At 34.9% G+C, this 14,934-nt stretch overlaps 1 protein-coding gene across 5 annotated transcripts in view; it reads left to right on the top strand.

The window, feature by feature from the left end:
- Positions 1-14,934, top strand: part of ETV1 (ETS variant 1) — an 83,428-nt gene that overhangs the window by 49,663 nt on the left and 18,831 nt on the right. For all 5 annotated transcript variants that reach the window (XM_025046931.1, XM_025046934.1, XM_015589393.2 and 2 more), the window contains one exon: positions 3,486-3,733. In XM_025046931.1, the coding sequence (XP_024902699.1) occupies positions 3,486-3,733 (248 nt within the window). The remainder of the gene's footprint in view (positions 1-3,485; positions 3,734-14,934) is intronic.

The raw sequence follows: 14,934 nt of genomic DNA, 5'->3' as shown, positions 1-14,934 counted from the left end.
ATAGACCGAATTATTAATACTTAGGAGCAAGGCAAGAACCATAGCGTTGAGCCAGGAGAATGTTGTGGTGGGTTATTCTTGATTCCTAGGGATGAGTAAACGCACATTTAAATAGATATTGGGGGACCTGTAGAAGTCTTAATAATACAACTTAAAACACAGATTGATTTTATGCAGCATGCTTCCTTCACCTTCTACCTTATATAAAGCCAGTGGGCTGCTGGTAAATGTTTAACAACAGGCTCTTTAGGAGTAAATCCAAAAGACCTAATCTGTAGCATTTAATGAGACTCCGATGTAAATGTTACCCCCATGGCTGACTCAAAGCTGTCGATGTGACAACCTCGAATGTGGAATTGGAAAGAGATGTGCAAGTAGTACTTCACTACTTAGTATTTCTACCATATAGATACTGTAGTCATAACCTTAAGAGCATTTAATTAGTAGTAAAATGTGGAACAATAATTACAAAGTGATGAGTTTTTGAGTACTGACTTTGTTTTTAATATAATTTTTTAAATATACATTTACACAGCTTACATCTTAATAATGGCTGTGTTTAACAATTGACTCACAGAATTTCTGAAAATTTAACAATAAACCAGTGAAAACTGGCTCTGACGCACCATTATAAAAATAACTCGCAGAAGGAATCCTAGATCAGCAGAGAAAACCAGAAGATGTGCCACTGGCAACTTGCTGAAAATAAGGGAATACTCAGATCTGCTCTTGATAGGTTATTTAATGTGATTCAATCTCAAATTCAGTAACTCTTTTTGTGAGAAGGGATAAGATGAACGCATTCTTTTCAGTATGAAACTAAGCTGTATCTTTTTCCACCTTTGTTTTCATCACTAAGCCCTCTTGTGCTTTAGTTATTAAATGCTTCCTCTTGTCTTTCCCTTCTCACCCTGTAGACTCGAGAGCTTGTCAGAGCATAATGGTATGAGCATCTGTGTAAACAGTTTTGTAAATACAGATGAAAGAAATCTTATTGCAGGGTGGGCCATCAAACAGATGCACATTGTACAGGGTTAAGAGGGAAAAAGAGTTATGATCAAAAGAAGCAAAGTTTATTTTGTCCATGTCTGGTGACTTCTCAGAGTTCTTGATATCTGAGTCTTTCATTCTTCAAGTGAGTGCCAGAATTCTAGATTGTATAGTTTGCTCTTTGGGCAGAATAGTTATTTCTTATGGAAGACGACTGCTAAACAAGCAGCGTGCCTGTTTTTAGGTGACCTAACATGAAATACTTTAGCCAAATCCATTTTAGTTTCTCTACTTGAAGTCACATTTTTGAGACTGGGAACAGCCGGTCCGGAACTACCAGAGGGAAGCTCAGGGTCTTTTCCCACTGCCCCCCATTGTGTTTTGAGGACAGTACCAGCTGGCCAATCCCAGGAAAATCTCTGAAGCCGTATGTTTCTGTGGAGGATTTCTCAGAGGGCTTTAGCCAAAGAAGACAGTCCCTCGGTTATAAATGGCAAATTTGCTCTGGGAACAGATCCTTACCCCAAATAGCCCCTTCCAGCCTGGGCACCCCACCTCACTCTGAGAATGCTTTATGGCCAACTGGGCTGCGCCCTGCTTCCTTTCCTCAGGCTTGTTCTGCTCCTCAGGCCAGCCCCTTGGCACTATTTCCTGAACCTGCTGTGCAGGAGCCTTGTCTCTTTTTCTCAATGTTTCTCACCACTTACATGCTGTTTTTCTTCATCCAAGAGTTCATCGGCATGCTCTCCTTACCTTTAACTCTCTTCCAGAAGATTCTTGAGTCACTTTCTCTTTACAATTGGTCAGCAGCTCATAAGAATGGCACCAAAATGGCACCAGAATGGCACCATGCTTCCTGTGAAGCATGTGTGTTTGATATATAACGTGGTCCTCAGTAAGTATTAACTAGAATCTGGTTGATTCGTAAAAGCAAATGGCTTGATTCCTTACAAGGCTTTTGGTACAAGTATTATTAACTTCCCTTTAAGGCTTTACAAGTGAGCTGGTTTCTTATTTTAACTTCAAGTTACAATTTTCTGATTCATTCCTTGACAGTTCTTAATGATAATTTCTGTTTCTTTTTTTGGCTAATGAAATAAGCAAGGGAAGGGAAATGAATGCAGTGTCAGTCAGCCTCACTGTTGTGCAATATCTAAGTTTCTAAGTTTATTTTCTGCAGGTGTAGGTGGAATTTCAGTGTTTTCCAGGGCAGCCAATGAGGCTAGAGTTAAATCACAGGATGGGTGTTCTTAGAAATGCTAACGTAACTGCTTTGCAATTCTTTGGCTTTTACCTTATTTTTATTTAATGTTACCAAAATTAAATGTTAACTTTCCAAATTAAAGTCTTCAGAATACTGTTAGTGGGAGGAAGAAGGGGAGTTAATAGGCTTATATTTGCTCATAGTAATGCTGGATAGGTTATTTTTAAGCACTCCTGGGCATTTTTAGAGCACTTTTAAATCTTTAATTAATCCACATCTTTGTGGTAGGTCAATGATATTATGGATGAGAAACACAGAACTGAACGATTATGTGATTAGCCAATCGTTACAGGGTATAACCAAGAAGGAAAGAACAGAGACTTACTCAGCCTCCTGCCAAGGCCTCAGAACTTCCTTGCGTTCTAACGACATGACCTGTCCCAAAAATGCCACACATACATGCTCTTTCCATCTTTGGAGGTCTGCTGTATATTTATGCTTATTTTTATCAACATGATCTTTTTTTTTTTTTTTTTTTTGAAGCTATTGGAAGCCAGTGTGTTATGTGCTACTGTTTGTCAGTAAAGAGATAGTCTTTTAATAGCCAGCTTGGATTAGTCTATAATATTTCCCAGTTTGATTTATCACTAGAATTTCTTGTTACTTAGGACATTGTTGAAGATTTAAGAGCCCTGCTCATTTGAGAAGAGAGTCATTCCTCTCTTGTTTCCTCATTAACTGATGGTGAGGGAGTGAAAACTGATAAGTAGGTTTTTATTTGGTTGATTTTTTTTTATTAGTTTGTTGATTAGTTTGGTAACAGACTTAAAAGACAAAGGATGCAGTTTGAGATCAGATTATTTCTATTTTTTTCCTGTTTCCCCCCACCTCCCACCCCCCTGGTATATTATTATGTGAGACCTTCTTAATACGGAAACTTGGTAAATGATTTAATTGATTTAGAATTTGGCCTTTTTTACTATTAAGGTATGTATTTCCTCAAAAAATAGTGCACTGTTCTCCTTTCCCCCCTCAAAGCTCACCTTTAACTTATTGTGATGTACCAAAATGGTGCTGCAAGGGACCAATGAGAAGGGGAACACAAGTCATATTTTCATTAAAAAGCACAGTGTTTCTGACCCAGGAAGGAAGAATCTAGTTTTTGTTAAAGAGTTACTCTTTCAGATGGTTGGCATCACGTTCATTAACTAAACAGTTAAAAAACGTACCAGTATTTTAAAGAGTATTCCTTATTACTCTTTTATTCGAAACATGCTCTCTTATTTTCCAGATTTCGCCGCCAGCTTTCGGAACCCTGTAATTCCTTTCCCCCTCTGCCAACAATGCCAAGGGAAGGACGTCCTGTGTACCAACGGCAGATGTCTGAGCCAAACATCCCCTTCCCACCTCAAGGCTTTAAGCAAGAGTACCACGACCCAGTATATGAACACAACACCATGGTTGGTGGTGCTCCCAGCCAAACCTTCCCGCCTCCTCTGATGATTAAACAGGAACCCAGAGATTTTGCATATGATTCAGGTAGGCCTATGCTTTAAGTTACATTTGAGACATCTTTTCACTGCATGTCACTTCGTTTAGAATTGCCGTCTGACTGGGTGGGGCCTGACCTTTTTTTTTTTTTTGCAGAATCTTTCTGATTTTATCCCATCATTGAATCTTTATAAGTGAAGGGTGGGACTGTTCAGCCTGAGAGGATGGTTGAAATCATGTTAGAAATGAAACCAGTCCAAAGAGTGCAATGTGTAAAATTAGGCACACACTCAGCCCAAGAGAGTAACATTGTAATTTTTTTCTGGATTCTGGGCTTTTTTCTATTTTGCTACTATAGCACTGTTTAATAACAGTGTTTATAGGAAGTCATAGTCTTCTGTACTTAGGCACTTATAACTTATAACTGTTTGTTTTTTCCCTTCATTGATGGCAAGATTCCAAGGGTCCAGAACTATGATTCTTACATATTAAGAGAGAAATACGAAAATAAAGATATGGTTTATAGAGCTTAGCTTTAGGCTCACTGAGCCAGAAAGACACCACAAAGTAGTATACCAAGATGCAGAGGGGGTTTTCCTTAGAGTGAGGAGAGTTTAAATCTCTTACAAATGTTACCATCAAATTTGACCTTGAGACCTTAGACGAATTAACTCATTTGTGCTCAGATTCTCCTGTTTATAATCTTAAAATCAAGGTATCTGCTTTTTAGACATCAGGAATTTTTTTAAGTATAAAATTAAAAAAATGCTTATAAGAAGGGCAGTATGCATTGGCAAAACATTATTAACACTATAACTGTGGTCAATAGTGACTGTGGACTTGAAAATATTTGAAAACAGTATAATTTCATTTTGTTTGGATGCAAAGTCATAGACGTTCTTTGTGAAGGAACTGTGGGTTCTCTAGGAATAACTGCTGAGTTTTTCTATCAGTTCTAGTTGAGGAAAAAAAATTGTCTCCAGGTCTTCAGTTTCCAACTTGTATAAAATTACTTTCTTTATTATGAACTGTCCTTAAAAGCTTGGCAAGAGGGAGCCCTATAACTGATTCTTCCTTTGGCTACCCTTCGCATCGGGTCAGAAGTTCAAAGGGCTAAGAGGAATTGTCCACTCAAATGCCATGTCTCCATTTCTAGAAAGTACACCAGCTACCCACAACCTATGAATTCCCTGCCCAACCACCCCTGAGTCCACTTTTAGGGCCAGAGCAATTTCCTCTCAGGTCCGGTTTTCTGAAGGCAGAGCACACTGCCCCTGTGTGTACCTCTAGGTCCAGAAGCGTAGCTAAGGGACAGCTCTTTGGGGGAGGGGGAGGATGGAGCTTGTATGTGCTTACATGTGAGGCCCCCGTGGTGTGGCACAATGTGGGGTTGAGGGCTAGGAAGAGAGGTAGGAGGTGGGGTGGGCTGGGGTCTGAAGACTGGAAGCTGGCTTCATAGCATCCTATTCCTATGCATTTTACTGGCCATCACATTGGAGCAATTAAGTCGAACACATCTGTATGTGTCATACACTGCAGTCAACAAGTATGATCTCCAGATACTTTGTTCTATTAGTTCTTTCATCCTTGCTGAAAGCACATTAAAATGACCTTTATAGGATATCTAATGTATTTATTACTGATTTATTGATTTCTTTGTTCACTTACCAATCTTGAACAAATAGCACATTAGAAAATATTGTATGTTATTGAAAAACAATGTAAAAAATGTTTCACAGTCAGTTTATTCAGCATCTATGATTAAAGGTTTTCCTTTCAGAAGGCCTCTAGAATTCTTTATTGCTTAATTTAATGTAACATAAATGTTGTGAAAATAAAAGAAGCTTTATAAGTGAAAAGGCAGCATGATTATACTTCTAATAAATCCTGACATTAATTATGACATGGGAAATGGAAGGTCTATTAGTTATAATTATAATTACAGGAATGCAATTTAAACTGCCGAATATTTAAACTAAAAAAATGCAAAATATTATCTTAGTAGAGTAGAAATTTTTATTCAGGAGAAGAGAAAAAATTAGTTGGATCAGAAGATACTGAGGAGATGGGAAATTTATATTTAGGACCAATTTGATGAACCAGTATATGATCATGATTATATTAGATTAAATTCTATGTAGTCCAGCTACATCTATTGGTTTTTTTTTTTTTTCCCCCCTTCTCTTATTTATTCTCTAGCATAATGGTGCTGCACAAAGCAGTACACAGGTTTTTTTTGTTGGTTGGTTGGTTGTTTTTTCCTGAATTCAACATAATTTTTCTCTTTCTTGCCCCTGTGGCCAACTGAGTACATAAAAAAGGGTTGAATACATGTTGAGCGCTGTATTTGGAGTACCTTGTTCAGTGCTTTATTTTCGTTCATTCACAGTTATTTTTCCGTTTTCATGCTTGCCTATGAGGTTTTGAAGGTTCAGAATGCCCAACAAGGCAAATAGTTGAGATAATCATAACAACATTTTGTTAGAGTTGCGTTAATTGATTGGTTGGTCTGTCATTTCATAGTTATTATTTTTTTATAGTTAAGAGTAGTATTTTTAAGGGTTGGCAGGAAAATTAAACTAGTTTCATGACTGAGTGGCATCTTTTAAATGAATTTGAGTAATATTCTAAGAGTTGGGAATGAAAAGAGGAAAGGAGAACTTTCAGCAATAGGAAGAAGGTCGCTGAAATGAGAAAACAGGGAGAGGGGGATGTGCATACCTTGAACTTTGGGAGAAGAGGAAAAAGTAGAGAGTACAAGAGAAAGCTGACGTGTTTCCAGAAGAAAATGTGTTTGTGTTTTTTAATTGTGTGTTTTAGGGCCACTCTTGCTGTTACTGATGAGGCCTGCTTTCAATTTGGTGGCATGCAACATTTATGTGATAGCAAATATTTTTAGCACTACTTTAAAATTGGGAAATTGACACAAATAGTTGTTTAATAGAATTAGAAATCTTTAAGTTCATGAAAGCTCTTGAATATCACCTAGTTCTTCAAATTCCTTCTCCACATCTCAATTGCACATGTCTTATGTCCAAGTTAACATCATGTTTTGTGAAACAACCAAAACTAGAACAAGGTTTTCATAGTCTTGGTTTAATGCACAGTTCACAGTCTGTCTTTCTATATAATTGACCAAAATAATAAAGTACTTTAATTCATAATTAGTCACATAGATTACTGATCCTTTTCTCTAACTTTTGGAATATTTTCCTATGGTTTTTAAAAGCTCTATGTGATCCAGGGCAATAAAAGCATATATATTATGATTGAAGATATACTTTTCCTAATCTGGAGGTGTCCATTTCACATTAGATGGTCTCCAAATTTTATTCTGTAAGGTGTTCACTGTTGTAAGACAGGAAAATATAGGATATTTAGGATTAAAATGTATTCTGTTTCCTTTTTAAAAATACGTTATACATATGGTCAAGAGTTGAGATTGTCAAGAAAGTCACTTTTTCTAATAATCTCTGGAAAAGGCTGAATTAATAGTTACAGGAAAAAGTGGTGAATTAATCCTTTGGTTAAATGAACTTTCAGTTTGTCTGAGCCTTCTTCTTGGACTTCACTCTTTGTTAAAACCTTTGATAGCTCTATGGCTTAAAATTTGACTAGAGCAGTCGTTTTTAAACTTTTGTCAGTGGAATCCATTTTTCATCAGAAAACTAAAGAGGTCGGACTGAAATATAAAACAGATGTAAGGAAAAAATAAGATGGAACTTTTCTAACCTCCACTTTAAAATTCATTTATTCTTCACCCAAACAACCCCTCCCAAGTTTCCCACATACTTATCACTTTGGAACTTTGATGAAGGCCAGAAGAAAAACCTCTAAATTTTTTAAAATTAATTATTGGGATAGCTGTGGTTAATAAAATTATATAGCTTTCAAGTGTACAATTCAATAATACATCATCTGTATTATTGTGTGTTCACCACCCAAACCTTTAAATTTAGAGAATGATTTGTCAGGGCCTCTATCAACTGACTCAGCTTGCATAAAATTAAAAAAAAAAATTTAGAAGGTTAAAATTACCCAGTAGGTTATCTCTAAACTATTACTATTATGATCATTACTATTATTACTACTACAGCTCAGAAATTCTATCATCAGGCTATATTATTTTAAAAATGATTTTTTATTTACTTATAAGAGGAGTTATTAGGAAATTGAACTCAAACATATTTTCTAATAAATTTTCTTACATCCTTTCTGAACAATAGAGTTTCACATATGTAATCAACCAAAAATATTATTCAAGAAACACAAGGAATATAGTGATTATGAAAGGAAACTGTTGAAAAATGCTAATTAAAGTCAGATGGAGCAAAGGGAGTGGAAGTAAAGCCTACTGATATTTATTTTGAACACCCAGGCCTGCTATAAACTAGCAGGCTGGCCATTTCCAAATTGGAAGCCCCATGATTAGGAATTATAATTTAATTTTTAAAAATATTACATTTAAAAATGTTTAGCTTCATTTCCTCATTTTTATTTATATATCTTTGAATCACCTTAAAAAGTAATTCCTAAAAGAATACTGAAGTTTTTTTTAAAGCTTTGAAAAAAAGAATGTTATTTAGGAATTAATTATTATGTAGGCTCGCTTTTTAGTGGTCTTGCTCTCTTCTGTGTTTTCTCTGGGTGGTAGATTACAGGATTCCTCATCACCTCCCCCTACCTGCCTGTGTCAAGTATTTCTCATTAGAACTGCAAAATATGGTGGTAACTTTACTTATCTTCTGCCATTTTATTGATCAGATATTAGAAATTGGAAGATAAATTGTCATAACACCATAATAGACAATCCTTCACAGGTTTAAAACCCAAATCCAGGCATTTTCCATATTCATCCTTCTCATTCCTTCTATAGGAATGGTAAAGATCCTGTGAAAAATAGTTTAGAGATAATTACAGGGATTATCGACTGCAACTGTTCTCCCACATGGCTTCAGGTCACTGGAAGACAGAAGTGTTCTTTTCCCTTTGGATTAATGGATTAAGTTATAGATGGCTTATAAAACTACTTATATGTCTAACAGTGTTCACTATAGGACTGACTCTAAACAAATCATTCCCATAATTGCTCATAAATAGCTCCTTTCCCTCTCAAATCTAGATATTTTTAAACATCACCATACTTAGTAATTTCTAGGACAGTGATGGTTATGGTTCCATGAACTTTGGCTTTTTGTACTTGATATATAATATTCCCAAAAGCCAAGCCTTGGCCCTCTCCCATTACTACACAGTATTTGCTTATGGCCAAAGCTCTTTTTTTGTTTTTCTTCTCCTAACTTTAAAACTATTTCTTTAAGAAATTCAAGTGAGAATCACTTGGGAATTTAAAGGAATGAGCTATTGATCTTTTAGAAAATGTTAACATCTTATCTGTTTCTCTAACATCCAAAGATAATCTTCTTTTACTCAGCCAGTGATTTATGGGCTAGTAGATCACTTAATCTCTGATTTTTAGGTACCTCAATTGTGAAAAGTGACAGTGATGTCTTCCTAATTGATTTTGTTATCATAATAGAAGTCAAGGATTGGCCTTAGAATTTGACTTTGCTTTTTATTGTTTAGTATATCTCAGATGGGTTTTCTTCATTCCTTTCTGAGTTAAAACAGCAAATCTCCCCAAACAGTACTCTCTGATCCACTATATCAGTTTTTCTAAGAAATGCTTAAATATGCTGTAAATCTAGAGTTACAGTAAGTGGCATTGGCTAGTGATTTGATTTGAGAATTGAGACTACGGTCTGGATTTACTCTTTATGCATTAACACAGGTCAAATGGACAGGGACTGCATTTAAGTCAGTAATGGAAGGCTGAAGGCTGTCTTAAACCAATCACATCAGTTTTTACCCATGACGGATTGGACCCTAGGGACAGAGCCCTATAAGCATTTCTCTTACATGAATGGACTCTATAGAGCCTGGAGTTTCATTCATAAAATGGAGACTGAAAGGAAACACACACACTCACTCCTCACTCTCTTACTCTCTGGAATGTTCATTTATACAGAGCTGAAGGGTGTAGTGTTCCATCAGCTGCTGCCTTTGCCAGTTGACTGGAAGTAATGATTAATGTTCATTGGTCTTGCCTGCATGTAACCCAACACTATTTATGGCCTTGCAGTGTTCCTAATGTATAGTGAATGAGAAGACAACATTCTCAAATCAGAAACATAAACAGGAACTGGTGGGTCTGAATTCCATTCAGATATGTCATTTCAGCCACACAGTGTTTGTCTAACTTGAATTTTGCAGGCAGGAAAGGGGGAAGGGAGGGCTAATCTGCTTGTGCGTTGTGCTAGCTTGAAAAGGGAATTAGAAGAGGGAGGGAAATGTACTTTCATAGTGTGAGAATTTTAGTTTCTTTTTAAAGGAAACAGCCAGGATGCTTAGGCCCAGAACTGTGTCTTGCGAGTGGATAAAATGAACATCCAACTGTTTTCACATGTGCGACTAAGATATGAAATTAAATAAGACAGTTTAAGGTTGAATATTTAGAAATCGATCTGTGTGTGTGTGTGTGTGTGCGTGTGTGTACGTGTGTGTGTGTGCACGCGCGTTTCAGGAATGCGGACAGGAGAAAGGAGATAAATATTATTTATTTTTTAAAAGTATATTTTAGATTTAGAATGTTACAGAATTTTTTTATACCTAAAGCGTTTCTCTACTTGAGTTAAATATTTAATAGTTTAAAGTAAAAGGGAGACTTTTTATTTGATAAAATATTTTTACCTAGCATATGAATAACTTAATTGAAAACTTTTCAAGGAATTCTTGTCAGATTAAATAGATGATTATTGTTTAATCATTTGCGTGTGTGTGTGTGGGTGGGTGTATATGTATGTGAATGTTCTAGTTAATTGTTTCTAATTCTGGGAAATGTTACAAGGATAGATATTCAAAGATACATGTGAAAAACAAAACAAAACTGAAGGATTGACAAACATGTGTTATTATGATTTATTTGCTATTCTCTTAAATTTTGAAAAGTATCTTTGAATTCTCCATTCTGATGATCCTTTTCTATAGACAGGCCCTCACAGTTGACTGCCTTGTCGACACGTTTTTGTTATTCTTAGCATTAAAAAATAAAACTACCCACTTTGTATGACACTGAAAATATTATACTGCATCCTGAGCCTGATGTCTGTTTACTATCTATGTCGTATTAAGCATGTTTTCTTACATCTTTTGTCCTTTATTTTCTCATTTATGAAAAGGGCCAAATAATTCTCATGTTCTTCTGTTTTTATAAGGATTAAATATGGTTATGTCTGTAAAGTTACTAAAATAGTATTAGTGGTAGAGGCAATAATAAAGGATTTCTGTTGTTATAATTTTATCTTAAGTTCTAGAGAAATCTTCAAAGGCTGCTAGTTCTTGAAGAAGATGCTGTTATTATTTCTAATATTTACAAATACACTTTTTGGGGCTAGAGGAGATAAGACAAAATAAGAGACCTATTATGTTAAAACAGTAATATTGTGCAAGGCAAACAAGATACTGTACTATTTTGCTGTTTCTGACAATGAAGCAATCGTACTGAACTTACTAGTAATCCATGTACCATGCAAGTAGGATAAATCGTCTGAATATTTTAGTGATTCAGGGAGAGATGAAAGTGAGAGACCAAAGCAATCCATGATATTGTTTTAAATCACGTAGAATCTAGAAGGTGAACGATTCAGTATGGAAGCTCAACATTAAAACTCACCTCTTCAGAATTTTTTTGTGGAGCATTTTGGCAGCTAATGGCATCTCTTCTCGTATTTTTCTTTTAAACTAATGTTAATTGTCAGAGTATAAAAATACCTAATAAATAGTCAATATTACAATTGGGCTTATGTTTTCTATCACTTCAACTTTTCTTTTAACTCTAACTTAATAAAACCTTCACAACCTTGTAAAATTGTGAGCCTATTAGATTATATAAACTAATCTTGTTTGAATCTTGTTATTTATTTATATATGATACTGTCCTCCCAACCCCAACCCCAGATACTTACAACAGAAGTTTGTAGTTTTATAAGTAAAGTTCCATAATGTTATGTCATATTATATAGCCTTTAAATTTTAAAAGCATTTGAATACAGATAACTGCGTTGTTTTGTTTTGTTTTGTTTTGTTTTGTTTTAAGATTTTACAAATACGATGCTAGGCATATTGTCATCTGTCCTCCAAGTCTATCAACAGACTCAAGATATCTGAGCTGTGGTGGAAGATTTCATATATTCATGGTTTATCAAAAATCCTAATGAAAAATATCCCATCTAAGTGTGAATGTGGTAATACTAAATTCATCACTCTCTTCTTCAGATTTCAGCCAACTCCAACTTTTCTTCCTTTACATGAGTATAAGATATTATACTCATGTAAAGCTTTTGTGAGTGGCAACAAATAGGCCTTATATAACTTGATTGTTTTGGTGTCACATTTGCTTTATTTCTCAAGTGAATTCGGACATACTAATACTGGGCCTTATTTTTAGAGTTACTTTTAGGTCTTATCTGTAATGGAGAGGTTATATGAGTATAACATTTTCTCCCATTAGCATCCTTTTCAGGAAATATAAAATAAAGTTTTCTTGATTAGCTACATGAAATCTATGCATGTACAAGTGGAAATGCAGAGTAAAAGGATACTATACTCGGATGGATATAAATGCATTTGCCTTTAAACACATCTTCATAAAGCTCATGTTTTTTACGTACTCTAGAAAACCTTTGGATTTTAAACTTTTAACTGTGATATTGCCAGGAAATGAGAAAACAAAACAAAACAGTAAAGTGCAAAGTTTAACACAAATAAAACTTTGGCAAATTATGCCATAATTCTCATCTTGAATGAGATTGTTGTTGTTAGTTCTTTATACAACTCAATATTTAGATAATACATACATGTTTCTGAAAAACTTTTTAAAGCTCCAATGTATACATTGAAATACACACACACACACACACACGCACACACGCACATCTACACATTTTTCACCAAGTATGTGCCCACACACATATTTCGACTCTGGACATTTAATGTGCAAAAGTTCCCACTATCATAAACATACAGTATACAGGTTTGGTAAACTTCATTTTGTCACACGACCTCCTCAGAGAGTCAAGTGCATACTCAGTCTGTCCTCGCTTTGTACACACATGTGAAAGCAAAACCTTATTAAAATACAACACCAAACTTATTCCTACTTTGCTGGGATTTCTCATTTACTCTCAGACTTACTCTTAAGCTATTACATGGATTATTGCTTCAGGAATGTAACCAGAAGCATCAAATGAAAGAGCGGTGTTTCCCCCACTTGTTCAGAGTTTAAACTTGGAGAATATCCAGGTTTGTATACTATTTGATAACAAACAGTTGCAACGAAATGTTATCTCAATATCTCAGACAGTGAAACATTTTCTCTCTGATCTGGCCTGATGTTGCTATTAGAAACTTCGGCAAACCATAGCCTGCAGGGAAACCTTCAGTCTGTGCCACTGGGCAACAAATATGCAAATCAGAGCAGTGCCTAGCAGTATTATATTTGCAAATTCAAAACTACACTCTGTGGTCAAACCCTTGATAAAGCTTCCCAAATCAGTATTATGTTTCTCAATATGCTTTAAAGTACAAGTTAAGAGACAGAGAAACCAACTTTTTAATTTCATACCTACATATCTTATTTAAGAGAATTTTAACAGTGTTACTGCTTGATGAAGACTAATCAAATCAGGTAGCTTGGAGTGTTAGTTTACTATTCTTAACGTCTCTACACTGACTAGTGTATTCAAATGACAACAGTGCTTTTCTGCTTTGAATTTTTGCAGCATATTAGATCAGCTTTCATCACCATGAACTCGTCTGTGACAAATTATAGGCAGTTAGTTTCTGCTAGCTGATTTGGCCCAGTACTAATGTCATGTTGTAGGGCTCTTTGATCTGTAAGTTTCAAAATAATAAAAGATCCTTTGTCTAAAATTAAATTTACATAATTCAATTTACAGATCGAATTTAAAACTTTTTAAACCAAAGTTATTTAGTACCAAATATCAAGAGGTAATACTGTAAAAAGAATCCCAAGAGAGGTACCTCCAAATATTTTTAAAATGTAATAGAGATTGTCACTTAAACCTTATATATAATAAATTTATAATGAATTTAAAATGAATATATTTTAAGTAGCATAGGGTAGTAGATTTGTGAAGAATGTTACAGAATAAGTGTACTAATAAGCAACAAATAAACCATCTCAACGGATATGTGATTTAAGAACAAGTCAAGATACAAAATAATTTTGATATGAATTATTTCTAGTTTTAAGTACTGTGGTTCACTCAGTTTAAATACTTGGGAGTTTCACTCACATGCCCATAAAATGTCAGAACTAAGATTCAAAACCAGGTGTATTAAATGACAGGATGCATGTTTATAATCACTGTGCTGTACTAATGATCCTAAGATTATAGTCTATGGATCCAGGCAGTGTAAACATGCTATCGTATTAACATTTGTGCATAGGCTAAACTACAGTTCATATTGTTGCTGAATTTTGGAAGTTTTATTCCATGAAAAAATATAAATGAATACATATGCCATGCCTGCATTCTCTGCCACAAAACATTTGCCTTTGAAGTCTCCGCTTAGCTAGTTGGGATCTTAGATGAGCATTTAGCAAAAGTTAAAATGTAATGCCAAACTTCATTGGCTAGATTTTTTATTAGATAAGGTAGAAATGAAAGCAGCAGGCAATTTAATTAGCAGTAATTTTTCTGGGCAAGTCATTACTTTGATGAACTTCAGAGCAATGTTTATGGCTCCTAATTAACCATGTTAGTCATTTGATTGAATAATCACTTTGGAAATGTTTCTACAATTTGATTAGAGTCTGACCTACTCTGATAGTCATAAATTAACTGATATCACTTTAGAATAACATGACTTTAGTTACTTTATGGGAATAAACTCCTCTTAGCCATATTATTTTCAGGCTTCTCTGGACTCTATAAAAAGACACTGATTTTAAAGATAGACTGGATTTAGACAATGCTAGCCAAGTGTTTCAATTTTAAGAGCTAGAAGTTAATTTTATTCACTTTAGGGTATAATAAATAGTATTAAAAACTGGCAAAGACACAATTATATTCTCATGTATTTTTTTCCCTAAACTGCCATTCAGTGCCTTTTTTTTAGAACTTAGATCACAAGTTGGGCTATTGGAAATATAACGGAGGTTCTGT

This window comes from Pteropus alecto, unplaced genomic scaffold (genome assembly GCF_000325575.1).
Source record: "Pteropus alecto unplaced genomic scaffold, ASM32557v1 scaffold21, whole genome shotgun sequence".
Lineage (NCBI taxonomy): Eukaryota > Metazoa > Chordata > Mammalia > Chiroptera > Pteropodidae > Pteropus > Pteropus alecto.
This window is presented reverse-complemented; position numbering and strand designations above follow the sequence as displayed.